Raw genomic sequence first — 25,000 nt, 5'->3', positions numbered from 1 at the left:
CTCTCTCTCTCTCTCTCTCCTTCTCTCTCCCTCTCTCCCTCTCCCTCTTTCTTTCTCTTTCTCTTTCCCTCCCTTTTTCGTCTATCGATCTCTCTTCTACTGACTGTTTTGTCCTTCTTTCCTCTCCTACTTCAACTCCATAGTCTCAAACTTCTCTCTCTCTTTCTCTCTCTCTCTCTCCCTCTTTCTCTCTCTCTCTCCCTCTCTCTCTCTCTCGTGTTTTTTCTAACCTTCATCTACTTCTCCTCCTCCTTATCCTTTCTTCTTCCTCTTCTTCTTCTTCTTCTTCTTCTTCTTCTTCTTCTTCTTCTTCTTCTTCTTCTTCTTCTTCTTCTTCTTCTTCTTTTTCATCTCTGAATCTTCCTTTAAATATCCATCTTCATCTAGAAGTTCTGAAAATAAATCTATTGTGAGTGCAGATGTAAATTTCCGTGGTAAATTGTTCCAATCTGTGACGGTTTTGAGCACAATTGAGAAGATTCTGAGAACTTTGGTGGATGTCGGTGGGGAGAGGGGGATGAAACTGTCCATTTGGGAAGTCCTGGATTTTCGAGTCAGTGTTTGGAGGTCAGGTTTTGATATAGGCACCAGGTTATTCTTTCCTTATACATCATGATCAGGCTTTTCTCTTAGTTTGGAGTGTCTTTCAATCACGTTTATCAATCATTCTGCTCACACTTGATGTTTTCTCATATTTTCCCCTAACAAAACGAGCGTCTCGTCTCTGTCCTGCCTCCATTTTATCAACAAAGTGTTTTGTGTGTGGGTCACAAACAGTGCATGCATATTCAATTTATTGTCATACTAATGACTTGTAAGATGATTATTTTAGGCTTGTTAATTTAGTATTTAAATTAATTTCTTTGGAGGAAATCTAGGGTCCAATTTGCTTTTGTTGTGATGTTGTTGATGTGTTGTCCCAGGTTATATCTGATTTTATTGTTATTCCTAAATATTTTGCTGATGTAATGTGCTCTAAGGTGTGATTGTGTAGCTTATTATTGCAACGGAATTGGAGATTTCTTTTTAGAGATGGAAGGACATTGCATGTATCTGAATGAAACTCCACCTGGTGCCTCTGTTCCCAAGCCGCAAATTTCTTGATTTCGTGTTGCAGATGTGTTTCGTCTTCTTGTGATTTTAGTATCACATATGCTATTGTGTTATCTGCAAAAGGCGGACTTGCTATTCAAGAGCATCTCCTGATCGTTAATATAAAAAAGAAAGAGAGTGGGACCAAGGACTGAGCCTCGAGGAACACCAGCTTCAACTGGGACAGACTTGGATGATTCGCCATCGATGTTCACTGATTGGGTACGGCAATTCAGGAAGTAGTCAATCCATTTGATGCTTTTTCCATTTATCCCATATTGTCGCTTGAGGTACACTATGTTGCGGTCAGCCTTATCAAAGACCTTAGAGAAGTCCATTATAAGTACATCAGTTTGTTGGTGCTTCTCAAAAGACTTTGAAATGTCATCACTAAAGTTGTTTAATTGCGTTTCACACTAGTGCCTGGACCTAAAACCATGCTGGAGGATATCATGCCTTTCTGTGTATTTCATTATCTGGCTGACAACGATGTGCTCAATAAGCTTGCGTGAGATACATGTGAGAGACCTTGGGCGGTAATTTGAAGGAAACGTTCTCTGTTCCATTTTATAAATGGGAGCAGCATTAGCTGTTCTCCAATCTTGTGGGACTTCACCAGTGTCCATAGTTCCCTGGAAAATCAAACGGAGAAAGGGTGCTACGTTGTCTGCAAGCACTTTCGAAACTCTTGCTCTGATGTTGTTTAGTCCACTAGCCTTTGCAAGATCCGAGTTTCGAAGAGGTTTTCAATGCCTCTTCCGTAACTTTTATGATTTCTATCACAGGCTGTTTTTAATTGACGTAGATGCGTCTTTCCTCTATGTTATTTTCTGAAATTTGTTTGAGTGTTAAAGGTTGCTTTTTAGAAAGACAGACTAAAATTGGGCATTCAGGACTTTTGCCTTGTCAAATGCTGAGGTGAGGAACTTTCCATTGTCATTGATTGAGACTATCCCATTTCTGTCCATTTTTCTGTGTTTAATGTATGACCAGAATTTTTTCATACCAGTAAATTGGTTTCCGCTCTCACCAGGGCTAAACATGTCCTCCGTGTAGTTACAATAATTTTGCCACCACACATTTTGTACAAGATGTTTCAAAACAGTGTATTTCTCTTTGTATCTGTGATCATTCGTCTTTTTATACATTTTATAACACCTGTCATGCTGATTTATCATCTTCCTTATTGACCTAGTGACACAGGGTAGTCTGTTTTTGTTTTTACACTTTTTATGCGGTATATGGTAAATATTTCATTTCTCTAGAAAGTGTTTGAATTTTTACCAAAGTTCTAAAGGGCGAAGTGTTGGCATGTTAACATGCTCTTTTGCTGTTTCAGGTATTTCATTTCCCGGGCCTTTCCAGTTTCTGAAGAGAGGCATTTTTCTCTGTTTCTGTACATTCTTTTTCGGGTTTATGTCAATCTCGATTAAAACTGCATCATGGTATGAGATGCCTGGGATGATAACTTCATGGTTTATAAAACTGGAATTATCGGTGATCATTAAATCTAATGTGTTGCCCATGCGAGTTGGTTCCTCTATGAGCTGAGTGAGACCTTCAAGAAATTTTAAAAAATCATCGTGTAGCTGTGCAAAGGGGGTCTTTTTTAATGTTGTAGTTTTCCAGTCACAACCTGGGAAGTTAAAATCGCCTCCTATTATGAAGAAAGTCATTGGTAATCAAGTATATATCAATCAATCAGTCACTCAATAAATCAATCAATCAATCTATCTATCTATCTATCTATCTATCTATCTACCTATCTATCTATCTATCTTTCTATCTATCTATCTATCTATCTATCTATCTATCTATCTATCTATCTATCTCTCTATCTCTCTATCTATCTATCTGTCTATTTATATATCTATCTATCTATCTATCTATCTATCTATCTATCTATCTATCTATCTATCTATCCATCCATCTCTCTATCTATCTGACTATCTATATATCTATCTATCTATCTATCTATGTCTCCATATATCTATCTATCCATCTATCTATCAATTTATTTGTAAATCAAACCAATATATTATATATATATATATATATATATATAATAATAATATATATGTATATATATATGTATATATATATGTATATATATATATATATATATATATATATATATATATATATATAATATATATATCGTTCTCTCTGTGTTATCTATCTGTCTATATATATATATATAATATATAATATATATATATATATATAAATCCATTATCTATCGATATATCTATCTATCTATCTATCTATCTATTTATCTATCTATCTATTCTATCTATCTTTCGATCTATCTATCCATCCATCTATTTATGTTTCTATATATATATATATCTATTTATCTATCCATCCATCTATCAACCTATCTATCTATCAATCAATCAATCTAACTATATATCTGTCTATCTAAATCTATATATCCATCTATCCATCTCCCTATCCATCTATCTGTCTACCAATCTATTTATCTATCTATCTATATATCCCTCTACCTATCAATATATCTCCCCATATATCTATCTACCTCTCTATGTATCTATGTATCTGTCTATCTATCTATCCATCCATCCATCTATCTATCCATACATTCAGCTACCTATCCTTCTATCTATCTATTTAATTGTATTATTTTAAAATGGATTCGATGAGTGGTCTAGATGTTGACAACAACAATGGGGAAAAGAATCAAGAATTTACCACAATTATGTAGTATTGTTGTCTCTTTTGCTATATCCAGGACTCTGTGTATCCGTAACATGTTGTATCCGATGTTGTTGTGTGTTATTAAAGTGCAGCTTTCTTTGTTTTGAATGGTTTTGAACCATTTAACGATTTCATCAGTATGCTTCCATTGGTGGAATTAGGTTGCTTTGTTTTAGTTTATATATATATATATATATATATATATATTGGGTAGTTGTTTGAATTCCGTGTTGAGATCTTTTCGGCTGATGGATGATTCAACCGTATGGCGCTATATCATTTCGGGCACACATGGTTAGTTTTCTGGCCATATTTCTTATGGTGATCTCTTTAGTTCTGTCCTTTCTGTCTTTTCTTTTACCCTTCTTGGTTTTCTTGCGTGACATTCTATCGTGCCCATCATGATTGACTTCATAATATTTGTTACATTTGTCGTCGGGTATCAAAAGGTGATTTTTCTTCGTCTATTTTCTTCACGTCACTGGACAGCGATATGTAATGGACCAAATATTGATGCTTTGGGTAAGGCATTAAAGTCTGAACTGGAAGGCAATGGAAAACATCCGTTTTACAATAATTCATAATAGTCATTTTTATGTTGTCTACCTTTTCAACTTACCGATTATAAAATCAGCCGTGGAATCATCACGAATGATCAACAGTTGTCCTCCTAGGTCTTGACAATGTACTTTGGCGAGTTCCCAATACTTGGCATTCATAATAACTTTCAAATATTTCACTTCTGTCTCAGATTCAAATCGTTTCCAATTCTTACAATCTTCATCATCTATGCGGCAAATAAATCAGTAATAGTGATGTATTGGGCATATAAAGAAAAAAGAAGTGACTAGATTAGATATTCCTTATCAAACATTCTGTTTTCCTCTTGAAAACACGTCTAGAAAAGTTTAGCCAGAAAAGTCGACTAGAAAGGTCGTAACCAATTTCAAACAATCATACAATAAGCATTTCACAATAATGAAATTTAAGATTATAAGTTCACTGTACTATAAATAACAATTCATAGACTGCCGTTAAACTTTTTAAAATACAAAACAAACAAAAAATCGTTTTATTAACTGGTTAATTGTAACACTCTGAAGTATTTTTTAAAGATTTGCCCAGAAAACTCTTCAAACCTCAAATATTTACCAATTTATAAGACCATTCAAATCGATCAATATTTAAGGGGAGAGTTTTTTGGCCCAAATTTTGACTACGTGTCTTTCCAGAGTGCGACATTAACAGGTTAAAAAGCAAAGCAACGCAATTTAAAATCTTTGTTTACTACGAGACGCCAAATTCTGGTTTGATGAATCTAGCAGTGGCTGGAAGACAATTCCTTCAGTTGTGCACAAATCTACGTTTTTGATTGTACTGTTGCTGACGAGACTTCTACACAGTTGTTTGAGCCAATAGTCATATAGGTGTCAAAAACAAATAACAACACCCCTACTATCTACTGTCAGGAAATAGCCGACTAGATTTCCACATAATTGCTAGAGCCAATACTCTTGAAAATGTCTAAAACAAATGATAAGACGTCTACTGTGTACTGTCAGGAAATGGCCGACTAGATTTCTACACAGTTGTTTGATCCGTCTCCATTAAAAGTGTCAAAACCAAATGATAACATTCTTACTCTGTACTGTCAGGGAAAAGGCTGACATATTTCCTCGCATATGTTTGACCCAGTTTTCTGCTACAATTTTATTGTAATGCTCGCTGGCTTTTTGCTAAAGATATGGATAAAACCCATGAACTCCAAATAGGTGTCAATTGATATTGTGGACAAGGTCTAAGATCGTGGAGCATTCTTAGATTCGGAATTGTTGATGGACCATGAAATTCATACATTGATCCATTCATTGATGTGTCATTTGAAACAAAAATGGAGCTATTCGACAGTTCCTTTCTGAGGATGTTACCAAGAACGTGTCGTTTCTGTTTTATTTTCAAAGCTGGATTACTGTAATGATTTGTTGTTTGATGTCTCGTAAAAAAAGATTTGCAGACTGTCAAAAATAATGCTGCCAGATTGGTCTTTCAAAGGCAGAGGTTTGACTCTGCCACACCTCTCCTTCAAAGATTATACTGTTGAGAATAAGGTTAAATTCAAAGCACGTGCCCTAGTTTATTGTTGTCTGGAAAACACTGCCGCTCTCCTAAATAAATATTCGACAACCCGACCTTTGCCTTCATCCCATGACACCACCCGTTTGGCTATCCCACGCATTCATACAAAGGCGGGAACACAGTCCTTTTCTCATTTTGGTCCGTCTGTATGGAACACCATTCATTCCACAGAGCATCCGGGAGTCCAAATCATTGTCTGTGTTCAAGAAATCCTTGAAAACATCTATTTTTTTTATGTCAAGTAATTTCTATATTGTTTTTCGTTGATGTAAAGCTCCAAGAGCCTCATGGTTGAGGATGCCGTGCGCTCTATAAAAGTGTATAATAATAATAATAATAATAATAATAATAATAATAATAATAATAATAATCATCATCATCATCATCATCATTATATATTATTATTATTATTATTATTATTATTATTATTATTATTATTATTATTATTATTATTATTATTATTATTATTATAATCATCATCAATCATCATCATCATTGTGAACTAAATGTGCTCCTCGTTCTTAACAAGAAGGGTCCCAAACCATCAGCAACACTTACACGACTCATGTCCCAAAACGATTATAAGTCGGGATGAATTTTGTGTTAGAAATTGAATTCATAGCCAAAATTATGAATCTTGGCCTTCATTTCTTTTCGTGATGGGAGAGAATTAATACAATTTCACACATTGCATATACTTAAATTTCTTAATTCCTATCACTTTTATTTCACATAAACAAAGTAAAAATTCGATTAACAAAATCAATTTCTTTACCTAAAGCTGATACCGTCAGTGACCGGAAAAGGATGAATGCCAAAGCTATGTTCACAAACTTCATTGAACTTTGTATGGATTGACAATGGACACAATATACTCTGTAAATAAAAAACGGCATCGATGATAAACTTTACGGTAAGCTACTAAAAACTTTTGACTGTGAAAAATAGGATAACTGTCGAAAAATAACATAATACTTGAGCGTATAGAATTGGCGTCCTTTCAACATAAAAACAAAAAGAAACGTATCAATAGGAGATAAAGGTGTGATGTCAAGATACTGGTTCCAGTATCACTGGAAGTGTAAAACCAGTCATATTGAGGACTGGATATATACAGTGTGCAACTGATCTTTTGGTTTCATAATGAAGAGATCTTGCTTATTATATAGCCTAAATAAACTAAATATAATTCGTCAATAAAGATCACCCATCCTCGCATTTTTCGCTCACAGTTGACATAAGAATCTGACTTTACTTACGTAAAACTCATATTAAAAAATTTGGCCAGAAAACTCATCCTTCAAATATCGATCGATTTAAATGACCCTTATCTCGGCAAGAACTCTTAAAACAGGGACTTCGCAAAATGTCAAATTTGTACAGAGAATATTTTACAGCGTTGATTTTCGACATGAAGGCGGACACATAATCCGTTTTGCTGGATCATTTTGCGGAAACCGTTAAGGGACGGTTTGGGTCTTTTATAAAAAAATAATTAATTACTTATATTGGGCGGTTTTAATAATTCTGTATCGTTATTATTGGTTAAAAACAACATTTTTGGTGAAAATATACATTATCTGTGTTGATACGCGTTTTGCGTCTTGATTTGGGGGTCTGATATAAAAAACAGTCATTATTGTGACAACGTTCCACAAAAAACTAATGAAGTAATGACCTCCATATTCTTCCCGCTCATCAACATTGTGGCATTTGATGTCAACATAGAGAGATTTTACAGCTTTAACTTATGGGATTTTAAATTCAGAACAGTACAAAGTTGCGAATCAAACTTTTATCACATAATTGATGTTAAAAATGTTTAATTTGGATTATAATTCAAGATACACATCCATTATCAAAGAAATATCTCCATGGTGACATACTACATTATTTCTTTGGTAATTGTGGACATTGTCAGACAAGTCCATTGAATAGATTCTAAGGAATGTTTGATACAGTATCCTTTTGCCCTAAAAAAATGACATATTGAAAAAATAGCAAAATAGTTGTCCGTTTTTCACACTTTTCTTACAACCTATATCCTTTTCAAACCTGCTTTTCATGCCTTTATAGTCTATTGTGAGAAGTTGGACTTCAATAATATTGATTCCAAGATAATAAAAGATCGTTTTCCACCAAAATCTCAAAATAATGTTTGTGAAGGATTTTACTATTACTTAGACCCAAACCGCCCCTTAAGAGAAAGGATTTTACAAGTCAGCTGTGTAACCGTTTGGAATAAGCTTGAATGCACTTGACCATGTGAGCATTTATATAGATCAATATCTACTAAAGGTGCTAAAACCTTAGCCAACATGACGCCTGTTTTCGACATCGACAACGCTTTTAACGGTCAGGTACTCATTGTACACCTGAGTACGACGAGAAAATGTTAGAAAAGAGCCTTTTCCAAGAAGTGAACTATACGCTGCTCGGAGTGGGACTCCAACCCAGGAACTTCCAATCCAAGGGCGAGTGTCATACTACAACACCACATAGCCTCAATCAAGTACCTTTGCTATGAAGTGAGTGCTTGCCAGTTGAGCATTAGGGGAGACTACGAGATGTAATGTTTATTTTGAGAAGGCGACATTCAATACCTATCAAGTCACACACGGATGTAAAACGAGTTAACAAATCTATCTGAATAACAGGAGAACATTGATTGAAGTTTCAAAATGCCTTTGGTATTGTTCTACCAGACAAATATGATGAGTATTTTACTATATAAGTCACTATATGAAAGAAAAAAAAACTGTTGTTTTCTCATAATGATAAAAATACATCTAAGCAGGTTTTGAAAAAAAAATGTCCTTCCGCACGTTCCTCAGGCTCAAGTATTCCTTTAACCAACACGAAAAGAAAAAAGAATACCTAGTACCTTTAACTAATCCTAAAAGAAAAAACAAGACCCCCAGGATCATGGTTACGACCCATAACACTTATAGAAAAAAAAACCAAGGACTGCTCTGCACTACCCTTCAATATGAAGATGAAGTGCAGAAGTTTTGAAAATACAGTGGTGATTAACCTGAAGTTTTCGGGAGACCTTTCGCCTGAGGGTCCTCGATGCAAAGGAACTATTACTATTACTGCACGGCTAGCAGCATTTTGAAACAAATTCGGATCAATGGAAGGACTCCCTGATTTTTACCAAAATTGTACCCAGTACTTGAGTCAGCATTGAATTCCGTGAGACTTTTGGCACGTTCCTCGAGGTAGCTTCACTTCATACCCGTGGGGTCTTTGATCAGACGTAATTTATATATAATTTGTCAATTATTAGTAGCATTTTAAAAGCTGTAGAACAAAGCTTGATCGATTGATAAAAGTTTAAAATTCTCTAATATCACCTTTGATCTGGTTCTCCGCCGCCATTATCATCGTTGAAGTATTGCTACTAAGGGAGACCTTCCATAAGCTACGACGTCCCAATTATTCTTGTTCTAGTAGGGGGTTTGAGAGGGGGGGACTTTTTTTAAAGTCTCCCCCCTCCCAAACCCCCTACTAGAAGTTCTAGTTCTAATGTAGGGGGTTTGGGAGGGGGGAGACTTAAAAAGAAAAGTTTCCCCCCCTCAAAGAACCTACTAAAACAAGAATACTTGGGATGTAGTAGCTTATGAAAGGTCTCCCGCTACTATTCCTAATAGAAAAAACAACAACTCCGAATCGAACTGCTAGCCGTGCAGTAATAGTCATAGAAAAAAAGGGGAATTTCGAAGCAGCTCCTTCACATCGAGGACCCTCAGACGAAAGGTCTCCCGAAAACTTCAGGTTTATCATCACCGTATTTTCAAAACTTCTGCACTTCATCTTCATAAACAGAATACATACCAAAGCAGCCCATCTGCATGGAATTCATTTTCATCCATTTTGGAATGAAATCAATTATAACCTTGATGTTCGGTAAATACTTCTACAAGAAAGCTTCACTACATGCAAACGACGGAAGTGAACATTAAATTTTTGAGTTAAAAGATTTTTCATTTCGTTTTTACTGACACATTTTCGGGTCTTTATCTCATCTTTAGATGACGTCATTTATCAATGGCATCGACTAACATTGATGGGAAAATACAAAATGATTCAATTCAATGCACCTAGAGCGAATAATAAATTATCATCACGAAAATATAATAATAATGATGATAATAGTAATAATAATAATAATAATAATAATAATAATAATAATAATAATAATAATAATAATAATAATATAATAATAATAATAATAATAGAAATAGTAAATACACTACTACTACTACTACTAACTACTACTACTACTACTACTACTACTACTACTACTACTACTACTACTACTACATACTACTACACTACTACTACTACTACTACTATTACAACAACAACTACTACTACTACTACTACTACTACTACTACTACTACTATACTACTACTACTACTACTACTACTACTACTACTACTACTACTACTACTAATAATAATAATAATAATAATACTAATAATAATAATAATAATAATAGTAATAATGACGACAATGATGATGATGACGATTATGATGATGATGATGATGATGATGATGATGATGATGACGACGACGATGATGATGATGATGATGATGATGATGATGATGATGATGATGATGATGATGATGACTGTGTTCAGTTAGGGGCTTTATATGTCAAAATTAAGCTGTACAATCCTTCATTCATTGTATTATAGTGATAATCACCAATGAGTATGGAATTGAGGGTTGAATATTATTTTTTAAATGAAACAAATGGAATGGTTATTTGAAAAAGAAATATAAGGCATAAGCAATTATGCGCCTAGTTTAACATTGCTGTAATTGACAATATTTTGCGTCGCTTTTTGTTATGAAAATTACAACAAAGAGCCTAGATCTTTTATGAATTGGGTTATCAGACCTCTAAATAAGTTAACGTCGATGTGAACCCATCCACTGAAATCAATCGAAATCCACTCCAGTGGGGAGTGAACCAGGGACTGTGATAGGTGGGCACCAATGGGGATTGAATCAGAGACTATGATAGGTGACCACCAATGGGGAGTGAACCAGGTACTATGGGAGGTGGGTAACAGCGGGGAGTAAACTAGAAATTATTGGGGATTGGCACCAGTGGATGTTGACCCAGAGACTATGGGAAGTGGGAACCAGTGGCGAGTGAACCTGAGATTAGGGGAGGTGGGCACCAGAGGAGAAAAATACCGATGACTAGAGGAAGTGGGCACCAGGGGTGATAGAACCAGCTACTATAGCTTCAAGATTTGTATGAACCACAAGATCTTTATATGTTTCACAATTAGCCCCTGGCATCAGATCGCATTATAAGCCGCAGCTAGTTATATGTGAATCTCAGCTATTCGTAATTTCTGTTTCAAGAGAAATTTGGCAGATTGTACGTTTCAGGCAATCTTGCATGGCGTATCACGTATCTATCACATGGCCAATCCCATTAGAAGTAAAAATAGAACCTCTATCTGATTTCTATATGGATTACGACACGTTTACACTATGGCATCCAATCGAAATCAAATAGCGGCACTACTTTTACGTATAATGAGAATTATCATGTGATAGATACGTGGCATGTAATGAGTGTTGCGTGATACGTATGATTTGTTAAATCTTTCAATATATGAAGTAAAGGCATTTACTAGTTCCATTGTGCGCCTGCTGCCTCTTAAGACTCATGTGATAGGGGCAGCATATAAGACCGATCCTCACCACTTCAGTAACGTTCTCTGCAAAATGTTAGTATAGGCAGCTTTGGATTAATAAAGATCTGTAGCAATCAACCTCAGTCGTTTAACTGCTCAATTTATAAATGGAAATCAATGGAATTGTGATACTACATTAGTCAATAATCTATTTAACATTGTTTGTGATATTTTTGTGATATTTTGGAAAATTTAAACAAGAGTTAATGTTTAAATGTCATGACACGTAGGTTAAACAAAGGCAGTCGTGTATATGTTTATCTCAAAATGATGTCATCACAAACTGGAGCTAAAACACCAAAGAAGTCATACATGAATATGTATTACAACTCATACCTTACCAATGTCTTCTTCTTCGTGGAACATACGGCGCTAACAAAGTTCCTCCACGCATATCTGTCCTGGGACAGCCTGCTAAGATTTCATATTCGACCGCTCTCCAGGTGCGTGCCCAAAGGTCTACTTTTGCTTCTTTTTCCAGGTGAGGACAACCTTAGTGCTGTGTAAGGCTTTTTCATTCGGAAAACTTGACCCAGACACTTCCATCGTATGTGTTTGACTTCATCCACTACATTTTGCATTTTTGCACCTGAGTATTTCTTCCTTGGTGATATGCTATTCTGCACCAAGGTAATGGATTCTGCATCTGTAGCATCTTTCAAACTCTCTGAGGCGACTCTATCTTTTAGTTCATTCTCCAAGTTTCTGCTGCATACAAGAGATCAGAGCGGACGTTGGATTGGTAGATCCTTATTTTGGTGTTGACAATCAAAGAAGATAGAACCTACCACCAAGTCTTCAGACTTTCCGACATTGCTCTTTGAAAACAGCATTATTTATGGTGATTATTTTGAACAGATTACATCCCTTGTTTTCAAAAGGCGTGACAATGCTCTTAGCGGAAGGTGGGGTACGGAGCGACTCCATACGACATTGACAAAGGTATAAAAAGTATTTAGTTTATGTCCTTTTAGTTTATTATTTTTGATTTTAGCACAGTCGTCGTTCCCATTCCCACAGATTCACCAACAACGCACCAGTCATTGCATCGCGTAAAAAAGAATTTTACGTAGCAAACTTCGAGACCATCGGCTCCGTCCGCACACACCCTGCCATCACTGACAATATTATTTCACCACTTGTGGTGTTTCTCAGGTCTTAAGAAAAGAAAAAAAAAGTCACTTAGAACTAAATCGGAAATAAGGTGGGTTTATTCTGCGACTTCAGGAAAGCTTTCTATTTTAATGTGATCATGCGCAGGGGCGTGGCTCTATTAGTTCAAATGGTGCCTGACACCACATCCGTGTTTTAAAAATGGATAAAAGCATTTTAAAAAATATGTAATACTGAAAAATGGTATATACCGCCTTTTATCAACGGTCCGAAACAGACTCCCTTTCTGTCATAATGCCTTCTATCCACGCTTCTCTCCCGATTCACACAATCTGTTGATGACTGTCAGCGACTGTGTACTATGGCTGAGCGAGTGACTGGGTTTTCCCACTCAAACGATTGCAAGGAACGGATTTTTGTTGGATCCATTTAAGGCTATTACTATTAGTGTTGTCACATTGAATACCTGAGAAAATGGCTCGAATTTTTACCATCTTCAAATACAAGAAAAAGCCCGCCTCAGGTGCGAGAAAAAACCCGCCTCAGGTGCCGAGAAATTTATGCTCCAACTCTGGGGAATAATAGCTAATGTTGGTAATTTACGTCATAGTCATAGTATGTAACTTCGATATTTATATTTCGATATCATCATTATTAACAATCGATTTGTTTTCTCTCATTTGTTCGTGATTATTGTATTTAGATTTATTTATTATTATTATTATTTATTATTATTATTATTATTATTTATTATTATTATTATTATTATTATTATTATTATTATTATTATTATTATTATTATTATTATTATTATTATTATTATTATTATTATTATTATTATTATTATTATTATTATTATTATTATTATTATTATTATTATTATTATTATTATTATTATTATTATTATTATTATTATTATTATTATATATTATTATTATTATTATTATTATTATTATTATTATTATTTATTATTATTATTATTATTATTATTATTATTATTGTTATTATTATTAATATTATTATTATTATTATTATTATTATTATTATTATTATTATTATTATTATTATTATTATTATTATTATTATTATTATTCATGCAAAAATTGATATGAAGGAATGTAAACGAGTTACGTCAAACATTTCTTGATAGTGATGCTATATGCATGATCTTCGCGTGAATATGTGTGTTTGACCAAACACGGTTTGACTCTGTGTGTGTGCGCGCGTGTTCATCACACACACACACAGATAGAGAGAGATGGGGGGGGGGGAAGAGAGATAGAGACAGAGAGAGGGAGAGAGAGAGAGAGAGAGAGAGAGAGAGAGAGAGAGAGAGAGATCTTGTATGGTGTCATGTTTGATTTCCGAAGTGGAATGGGTCTGTTTCATGACGTAACTATAGTACTCTTTTAGTAGGCCATGGGCTGTTTACATTCTTACGCTTTGTACTCAAGTTTTTGAAATTACCCTTTGTTGGATTGGCATTCAATGTCTGCATGTATCTTTTAGTCATTTCCCTCAGTATACTAACTCCAATCAGTATATTCGTTCGTGATTTCTATAATCAAACTATTGAAAAGTTTTGCAGGGATAGAAACATTACCATGCAAATTTACTTGACAAGTATGTAAGTATTTTCCTTTCTTTTATATTTACAAATATAGCACGTGTAAGCCATTTTTGTCTGGCACATCTTTATAGTGTAACCATGCCACGTCGCTGATCATGCGTCTGTGTAAGCACTCTCGATATCCAAATGGGCATGCCTTAATGTAACCCAGGATTTCATGAGCCATATTTCCAAATATTTCCCATAACATGTCAAGACTCTGCAAAGCGTCTGATTGCATTACAGGCCATTAAACATCTAGAATATAGACAAAACAATTATATGCAAAATCCTATTCATAGCAACACAACAATTCCAACATGCTTGTTTTAAAGTTTTATTTTTTCCTCAAATATGATATACGTCAAATACATTATTTCAAACATCGTGAGGATTGAAATATTTTCAACAATCGATAGTCAGAAATTCCTGACCCCAAAGTCGACCTATTATAATGTAGCTGTACTTACAAGAAATCTTCTTTTCCCACTTCCTATTCAAGTGCTCATGTTTGTTATCTTTGCTAATTTTAAATGTTTTTTTAGGCTAGGGCAGCATTGTTATGTCCTGGCTGATTAAACGCGTTGTGACTAAAGTCCATTCATTATATATCAGTTGGTCAAAAAAAACAAAAACAAAGCAAACAAAAATGAAGCAAACAACAAACGCGGTGCTGTTTATTTCTGTATCTTTTGGCTAAAAGTCATAAAAATATATTTTTCACATTTTTGTTACAATTAAAATCATGTTTTTGTCAGTGTAATTGCAAAATATATATAAAAAAAATTGGATGGGCGTTTTTGGGATAAAATGTAATCATGTAACACCACCTACAAAATACAACATCGGCGGAATGATGATTCAAATTACTATGGCTTTGCGCCTTGCAATTCTTTTTTTTAAACCAAACCCCCCCCCCCAAAAAAAAAAAAAAAAAAAAAAAAAAAAAAAAAAAAAAACAAACTTGTTGCTATGCCTGGCAAATTCCATGCACAAGCAGTTACGTGTTTGTTAAAACCGTAATGAACCATTCTACACTGTTTGAACCATTAAAACAGGAAACTGTCTTAAGCAGAAGCAGGTCTCTTTCTTTGAAGTATACTATCAAAACAAACAAGCTATTCTCAATCCAACCATTTGAAACGTTATTTTTCAAATCATATAGGATCATTAATAGTTTCTCGTTTATAAAGCCGATTTTCAAAGTTCGACAACTTTGCTAAAGAGACACCATATGAAGAGAAGGATCAACAGATATTGGAAAAATGTCCGGATAAGAACTGGACAAGGGTAGTTTCTTCATATACAATAAAGCGAAATCGGCATATCTTCTATCACTAAGGGCAAATTAAGATTACTCAAGAATTGGGCAGCGTTGTCCTATGGAAAATATTTCTGAGATTGTGAAAGAAACTAACCGTATCCGGGAATGTAAAACACAGTGAATAGATGAATTGCGAAGAAAAACGTCGACAATTCATGTACATTGAACCAATTGCCTTATCAATATTCTCAGAATTTTTCCCAAAACGTTATAGTTGTCCAACACACAAAAAGTTAATATTGACACTCAAGTTCTATACATAAATTTCCTACGGCAAAATAAGCTTTACAACAGTATTAAGTTGAAATAAATGTAAATGTTTTTTTTAATTAAAATGATGTGATTTACGAAACAGATCTGAATAAGAAAAAAAGCTCATAGTATAGTAAGGAATGTGACGATTTTACAATGGAGAGGGCCACGTGATCTGATAATTGCCAAAAATGACGTCACAAAACATGGCGACGACCATCAAAAATGAGAAAGTTGAGTAGTTTCAATAGTTATGATGGCAAATTATCATTGTAATTGGACACTTGTATACATCTAAGGTTTTCTATTTTGGTGATTGTGTACTTGAAACATCTGATGCTTTCTATTTTGGTGGTTGTGTACATCTGATGTTTTCTTCTATTTTGAGATTATTACTGTTCATTCTGCCCTACTCTAAAAATGTTGGGTATGTTTGTTTTGTTTTTGTTTTAATTTTTCAAATTTGGGCCAGGCGAATCATTCTTTAACTATCGATCGATTGAAATGATCCTCATCTTGTATATAATTCTCAAACCTGAGTCTGCCAATAACTCTCGAACCTAGTTTTCTCTTGAAGTCCTAGATTTATGATGTTATGACAAGTTGAGATTTATTTAAATCGATTGATACTAGAAGGATAAGATCTCTGGTGAAAATATTTCAAACTTGTTATTTCATAGTACGACCTTATCGTAAACTAAGTTTTGAAAGGTACCAGGCCATGTTTCCATGATGATAACAATCCATCAATAGCAAAATCACTTTTTTCCTTGAGAAATACTATCGACAATTGAATTTTCACTTTTGTTGGTAATTGCATCCTTGTATTGGGGCGTAATTTTTGAGTGAATGGACGACCCATAGATTAACACAAACTACGGTTGGTTACGATTGTTTTAGCATGCGGAATAGGTGAATACTGTACTCAATGATATGCCATTTAGTTGGGATTGAACGAGCAATTACTACTTTACAACCAAAAAACGCATTTTAGTGATACGTCGTTAATAATTTTTCATCAAGTCTCAAACCTAAGAATTATTTTAAGTCTCCTGTTGAATACTTTATTCTAAGTTGGTGATTAAAGGGTGAGGTCAAAATATGGATGGGGTTTTTTGTTTTTGTACTGTAGAGCATTGGTGATTGTAGTACTAACATAGACAGGTAATTTCTAAGTCGATATAAAATGTATGAATCAGGATCGAATGTACTACAACTCAAACACTTGTTCCTCCATCCAAACTATCGGTGTCATCGAAATCGTCATATTCAGTTTCTTTTTCTAGATCAGTACCATACATATCGGATTCTTCCGTAAATGTTTCAGCATGTTGTTCAACCGGTCGAGAGCCATGTGATGTGGACTTTGACTTTGTTGACTTTGTACTTTCTTCCGTCACAGCCGTGTGTTTTCGTTTGCATCCTGAAAGAAATGAACAATAAATACGTTTTAAAGAATTGGCCTCATACATTGTTAAACACATTTTTGGCCGATTGATTATTTTTCTGTCACTCACTTAACCTGTGGTGTTCAGGTCATTGTCTCATAAATTCATTTTTAGTCCTATTTTCACTTTTCTTACAGTCCAGTAATGTCAACAATAATCGTTTAATCCTTAGGGCAAGAATCATTAAAAGAACCGGACAAGTGTGTTTGAAAGGTGTCAGACAAAAAAAAAAAAAGAAAATTACAAGAAAAAAAAAACAATCCTAAAAATTCTGGTTGACTGATTGTTTGGGATGGTTTATTTCTTGTACTTTTCTTCGAGGTAGACTTTAATAATAATAATAGTAAAATAATAATAATAATAATAATAATAATAATAATAATAATAATGATGATATAATAATAATAATAATAATAATAATAATAATAATAATAATAATAATAATAATAATAATAATAATATAATAATAATAATAAATAATAATAATAATAATAATAATAATAATAATAATAATAATAATAATATAATAATAATAATAATAATAATAATAATAATAATAATAATAATATAATAATAATAATAATAATAATAATAATAATAATAATAATAAATAATAATAATAATAATAATAATAATAATAATAATAATAATAATAAAATAATAATAAAATATAATAATAATAATAATATAATAATAATAATAATAATAAATAATAATAATAATAATAATAATAATAATAATAATAATAATAATAATAATAATAATAATAATAATAATAATAATAATAATATAATAATAATAATAATAATAATAATAATAATATATAATAATAATAATAATAATAATAAATAATAATAATATAATAATAAATAATAATAATAATAATAATATAAAATAATAATAATAATTCAATCTTAAGGTGCCTCATAAATGTTTGATCAATATCAGCAGATTTTTTTTCTAAAACTGAGAGACTTGGAGCTGTACATTTAAAAGCGTTTTAATTAAAGTTATCAGTGCCGTCCATTTACTTCATGAAAAAAAGATTCTGATGATCTTAAGACACGACTAGATGTATAGACTTCAATAAGGTCTTGTATGTAAGAAGGACCTACATTAGTAAAACTTTTATAGGCCTATAAAATAATTTTGTACTCTATTCTGTAAACAACCAGACCATCTATTAATAGGGAAACTTGCAAAAATTGGAAACATCTTTGATATTCCCGAAAATGGACTACTGCAATGCACTGTTCGTTGGTCTCACAAAGGAAAAAATAAATAAACTCCAGAAAATACAGAACATGGCAGCCCGCGTTGTACTGCAGAAAGACAGGAAAACTGCAGCTCCCGAATTACTACAGCAGCTGCATTGGCTGCCAGTGGACCAGCGGATTAAATATAAATCTTCAACTATCGTTTTCAAATGCCTGGAAGGCTCGACACCAGCATATCTCTCAAACCTCGTTGAACGGTATAACCCACAGCGATTGCTTCGATCAACGAACGACCTCAAATTGAAAACACCCCGCTGTCGAGTGAAGGCTGGTGAACGCGCCTTTCAGCATTCTGGTCCAAGGTTGTGGAATTTACTACCACTAGAGATACGTTCTTCGTCTTCACTAGAGGAATTCAAGCGTCGATTGAAGACATTCTTATTCCGACAGGCTTTCTTTTGATTATGTGTATAATTAACGTTGTTTGCGTACTGTGTTAGGGCTTAATGATTAAGTTAATCTATGTTATGCGCCCAGAGCCCTCCTGATGAAGGGATGTTTGGCGCACTATAAATCTATACCATTAATATTATTATTATTAGTGAAAAGAGTGTCAGTGATGGCCATGTAAAGCAGAAGAAATGTGTGTGAGAGAGAGAGAGAGAGAGAGAGAGAGAGAGAGAGAGAGAGAGAGAGAGTTATAAGATTACCAAGACTGGCTGCCTTATTTTTTTAATCTTCTGCAGTCCATCGAGTGTACTGGGGCAATCAGCCAAAAGGACATTATATTGATCTCTTGGACAAAGTATAAGAGAAGATACAATTTTTTTTGTTATATCAATATCCAACATGGGTCTTACATTTTAAAGTAAAAATTGCCATTTTGAATATTTTAGAAATATGAGTTTGCAAAGCAATTTTACTGTAATAATAAACAACCAAGAATTCGGACAAAGTTTCTAGATAGGCTTTGCATGTGAAGCAAGTGATCTTCCAACAGAGCTATTCGGACCAAATCAATGTAAATAGAAATCTTAAAATCAAGGTCATCAGACTATGGATGTGAAGATATATAAGATGATTCCCCTTTTCCATGGTAAAATTCCAGTTTACTTTAATAGTATATATATATATATATATATATATATATATATATATATATATATATATATATATATATATATATATATATATATATATATAACCACAGATAACTCACTAAATTGTACATATACAATGTCCAAAAGGTGTTGAAATATTACAATTGTAAGACGAAATATAGGGGGACACAACACGTCCTACATATTAGGCTGCTAACCAATGTATACAGTTTCAATGTCATCTAAGTGATGATCAATGCCTTCATTTGCCATTTCAAAAAGTCTTACATTATGTAATCTATTTTACAATTTTCAGTTTATAAAGATGTGATGAAGAGATGTCCAAGTCATGTTTTCAATTAGCATATGTGGGATTATAGTACCCCCAATAGTGAGGTCATATTTTTTACAGAATTTATATAGTCTGCTTCTTTATTAATCATTGTCCTGTTTCTTTCTTGAATATTGTTCTTTTCCCCTTTTATTTATGTCTTTGGTCCTTGCAATAAAGTCACCCATTAAACTGAGTAAGTCATGACATAGAATTTTTCATACTTCATTAAAGTCATTTTGTCCATCTTCACCATCTTAAGTTGGGGCATAGAAAGTTAGACAGACAGTTTGATCTATCTTGAGTAAAGCAGTCTTATGTTGATTAAGTTCCATTTAATTAAATTATCAGGATGAATTTTGTATTATAAGTTGAGACCCATCTCTATGTTGGTCATCCTATCTTCATGACCAATCTAGTTTCCATTTCCCAGTAGGTTTCTCCCCGCTCAATCCAACGAAAATCAGGTATCCCAAAAAAATTCTAGCTTGTATTTATATAATTTCTTTCTGTATTTTGGCCAGTTTATTTTGAATTGGAATAATGATCTTAGATTGCGATAGGCAACATTGTTCTTCTGTTTTAGTGACAGTAGACTAATTTTTGGGCCGGAAGCGTTAATTCGACCTTGACCTTCCACGGTCATCAAGCCAACAACGCGGTCTACAACTCTACTGCCAACAGTTTTGGATATTATCAGTAGATGTTCCTGCGTTTTGTTTTGTTTTCCGAACATGGGTTGTCATCCTAACGCTCCACCTCTACCCGAGTGAGGGTAGGACAAACTTATTCTGGCCTCTTACTTTCAACCAGCTTGGCATGAGCGACCCTTCGGACATAACTCGCGAGATCATTGATACAGGTTAGCTCTCTAATCACGCCATAAAAATCTCTTTGTATAAATCGGGTATATATCTATCCATATAAAATCTCAGGTTATGTTTCTATACGTGTACATTTACATTCGGAAACATTTCTACTTTGATTGCTTACCTTTCAAACAGGCCGCACATACGCCACATGTCTGGTATAAAGCCAATACAGCAACGAGTATCCAATAGTATCCAATATTCAATCCAGTTTTATTTTTTTTGTCATCGGGCGGAACTTTTATTTCTGGAATATTTTCGGAAATAAGAAATAATAATAATAATAATAATAATAATAATAATAATAATAATAATAATAATAATAATATAATAATAATAATAATAATAACAATAATAATAATAATAATAATAATAATAATAATAATAATAATAATAATAATAATAATAATAATAATAATAATAATAATAATAATAATAATAATAATAGTAATATTCAGACAGACACAATATTACATGTATGATCAGGCGTTTTATGTCGCAATAAAATAGAGGAGGAACACTGATTATAAACTGAAATTGAATGGATATTTTGAATTATTTATGTTGATCACTATTAAGAAACAATGCACATCCTCCTCAATAGGAACAAAATAAATTGTAAATTAAAATTTACGTTTAAAATTGAAATTAATCACCAGCTTCCATCCAGAATAATACTGTTTGGACACGAATGGCCATCTTTTCAATTGGTTTAAATCAAGAACCTTAGAAGTCCAATCAATCTTTAGCTGTCAATTTAATGCCTGCAGCAGGCTAGAATCTAAAGAAAACTAAGCCTATCACATCCCATTCCTATTCTAATTTAAGCACATAAACACACACACACACATACACACACACACACACACACACAAACACACCGTCTCACAAAACTTAAATGCAAACATACAAAATAGCCCTCTTCCCAATTGTTCTTAACCATTGTACTTAACCCTGCACTTGTTCTCATTTTATAGATAAAGGTGATACTCTATCTGCCACGATATATATATATATATATATATATATATATATATATATTGAATCGTGTTGGATACAACTATGGTACGAATAGTGCTCGACATGTAGCAATGGAGCGAATTATTATTTTAGTATTTAGCACAATGTTGGAGTCAGTCTACATCGATGTTTCAGGCCTTTTAAGTCATCGTAAGGACTGTGTGTTACATGAGTTTGATTTAGAATCAAGTTTAATATTATATATATATATATATATATATATATATATATTATATATATATAATTATATATATATATATATATATATATATATATATATATATATATATTTCATTCATTATTTCTAAGTCAAGAGTTTTAACCACCATTCGATCTCTCCATTTTGATATAACTAAGCTGCTAGAAACTGTGGTCTGAAATAAAAATGAAAAACTTTATTAAAGGTACGCTCAGGGTATGACTGTCTACAGTCATTCATGTATATCGTGAATAATACAGGAGACAATATACAACCTTGAGGAACACCAATATTTGTAGTTATACAGGAAGATGTGTTTTGTTCTAATTGAACATACTGTGCTCTCTCTGTAAGAAAATCGAGCACCCAAGCAACTATATACTTGTTTAAATTAAGACATTGTATTGAACGCGGAAGAAATATCTGCAAAATCCAATTGGCAATAGCTCTTAGAGTGATCTAGGTGCCTATAGATGTTGTTTGTAAACCGCAGAATGGCATCCTCTACGCCACGTCCTGATTTCTAAGCAAATTTATTTTTCACTCAATGGAATAAACTGGTTCCTAATTTTATCAAAAACAAGTTTTTTTCTAAAGATGTCATGACTATTGAAGTCAGTGCAGCAGGTCTGAGATCAATCATCGATTCAGGGATCAAAACGCATTGGAGGATTCGAGAATAAAAAATAGAAAATTTTAGGAGTCCATAGCCGCCAGACTATGTATGATTGTAAAACACATTTTTATTATCTGTAGATCCGCCTTCTTGAGTTGCCTCTATCCCGGTGGTCAATGTGATTATCTAAAGTCTTGACTGCTTATTCGATCCCATGTATTTTGATTTGACCCTTTTTACTCTGTTCCTGTATAGAACGTTGTACGACTCGTAAGGAGCATGTTGCATACCATAGAACAAAAATGTAGTTTATTGTATTTAAGTGAGGGCTCGTTGGAGGTCATTTAACTTTATCCAGATCAGGCAGTTGTTTTTTTTATGGAATATTTTCGTAAATAAGAACAAAATAAAGACAGACACAATAATACATGTATGGCCAGTCTTTAGAAGACTATTTTATGTCGCAATGGAATAAAGACAGACACAATAATACATGTATGGCCAGTCTTTACAAGACTATTTTATGTCGCAATGGAATAAAGACAGACACAATAATACATGTATGGCCAGTCTTTAGAAGACTATTTTATGTCGCAATGGAATAAAGACAGACACAATAATACATGAATGGCCAGTCTTTACAAGACTATTTTATGTCGCAATGGAATAAAGACAGACACAATAATACATGAATGGCCAGTCTTTACAAGACTGTTTTATGTCGCAATGGAATAAAGACAAGACACAATAATACATGTATGGCCAGTCTTTACAAGACTGTTTTATGTCGCAATGGAATAAAGACAGACAATAATACATGTATGGCCAGTCGTTACAAGACTGTTTTATGTCGCAATGGGATAGAGGGGGATTATCGATTTTAAAGTCACAATGATTGGATAATTTGAATTATTTTTGTTATTAATGTTTAAGGACAAGTACACACTCTTCTTAACGGGAACATGCAATAATCATTACGCCTCCTTTGTAGTCTTTAATAAGAATAAACGAGTAAGCTGACAATATTATTGAATGACCGCTTATGACGTAATCGTGATATAAGTAAACAAATTAAATTGAAGGTCAAGGTAAGCAGTTATTTAGAGAAATATTCGTGACTTTCGGCCTTCACTTTTTAAAATAAATTCTCATGCTCCGCGGAGATCTGAGCTTGTAGTCGCCTTAACCTTTTCGTTACTTAGATAATCAAAACAAAGGGGAATAGGACGCAACAATGTGATGTTCCTGATGTTGACAACTTTAAATTAAAATAGAATATACTTCTATCTTGACTTATTTGAAAATCATGTTTACTTTTCTGATATTTTCCTTTTCACTGAACTATGCGATGATTCAATAGGAAACCATACACCTCGAGTATTTAATACCATTTTGGACCAAAATTGAATAATTGTGTTGAGGAAATTGAAAATATTATTATGGAGTGTCATAAAACCATTTCCTTGGTTAGTGTCTAAACATGTCTTTTTTCTTTGTTTAATGATCATTTTAAAAATTGCCATTAGAAGTATCAAATTGGCATCCATTTGTGACGTTTCGTCGGAGATTTCCTATGGGCATGGCTTTAACCATCCATACCTATAGATAACTTGAATTCATTGAATAATGAAGCATTTTTACACATTATTAGTTATGAAATTAAATTTCTAAGAAAACTACTTTGAGGGATGGAATAATTGTATACTTTCACGGGTTTGGATTTATCAAATTTCTTTTTTTATCGCGCAATAACTTGAAATCTCGTGATATATTTGGCGCACTAAAGATATAATGATGATAATTTAATAAATCCAAACCCGTGAAAGATTGGTATATTGTCTGCATTAAACTTTGTAATCAGTCCTGGTCTTTGAAGCGAATCCCTGGAGTCTCGATCGAACTTTTTATTGGCAATTCACGAGAAAAAAAACAAATTCGCTTTTGTTTCTTTTTTTGATTCTACTTTAAAAAATGTGTACTTTCTATGATCTCTACTTTTCTGGGATCTTTCTAACCAACATAAAGTATTTTCTTTCCGAATCGAATCTCTCTCAATCTCAGAACAATGGCTGCTATCTTGTTGACGCTAGGATACCTTAGTAACTAGTCTAAGACTGAACGATGTGGTCCAACCCTCACAAGTGGCTAAAACTCCGGTCAAAGTGGACGTGGGTTTAGTCTGGGACTTGCTTGAAAAGATCATAAAACAATCGAGTTTTTACAGTCTCTCAC

The 25,000-nt window shown here is 33.3% G+C and overlaps 2 protein-coding genes across 4 annotated transcripts in view; both read right to left on the bottom strand.

Annotated features, from left to right (window-relative positions):
- LOC144977895 (uncharacterized) overlaps positions 1 to 9,901 on the bottom strand; it is a 32,759-nt gene extending 22,858 nt beyond the window's left edge. For 2 of the 3 annotated variants that reach the window (XM_078923306.1, XM_078923308.1), the window contains exons 1-3: positions 9,784 to 9,901; positions 6,722 to 6,822; positions 4,430 to 4,597 (exon numbers count right to left, since the gene is read on the bottom strand). In XM_078923306.1, the coding sequence (XP_078779432.1) occupies positions 4,430 to 4,597; positions 6,722 to 6,785 (232 nt within the window). In that variant the 5' untranslated portion in view covers positions 6,786 to 6,822; positions 9,784 to 9,901. The remainder of the gene's footprint in view (positions 1 to 4,429; positions 4,598 to 6,721; positions 6,823 to 9,783) is intronic. The other variant, XM_078923309.1, reaches the window with a different exon arrangement.
- A 6,489-nt stretch (positions 9,902 to 16,390) lies between these two features.
- LOC144977894 (uncharacterized) overlaps positions 16,391 to 25,000 on the bottom strand; it is a 28,529-nt gene continuing 19,919 nt past the window's right edge. Inside the window, exons 8-9 of the mRNA XM_078923305.1 lie at positions 21,058 to 21,180; positions 16,391 to 17,391 (exon numbers count right to left, since the gene is read on the bottom strand). Of these exons, the coding sequence (XP_078779431.1) occupies positions 17,186 to 17,391; positions 21,058 to 21,180 (329 nt within the window). The 3' untranslated portion in view covers positions 16,391 to 17,185. The remainder of the gene's footprint in view (positions 17,392 to 21,057; positions 21,181 to 25,000) is intronic.

The sequence above is a fragment of the Berghia stephanieae genome, chromosome 8 (genome assembly GCF_034508935.2).
Source record: "Berghia stephanieae isolate SIO BIC M18660-M18661 chromosome 8, UCSD_Bste_1.3, whole genome shotgun sequence".
NCBI lineage: Eukaryota > Metazoa > Mollusca > Gastropoda > Nudibranchia > Aeolidiidae > Berghia > Berghia stephanieae.
This window is presented reverse-complemented; position numbering and strand designations above follow the sequence as displayed.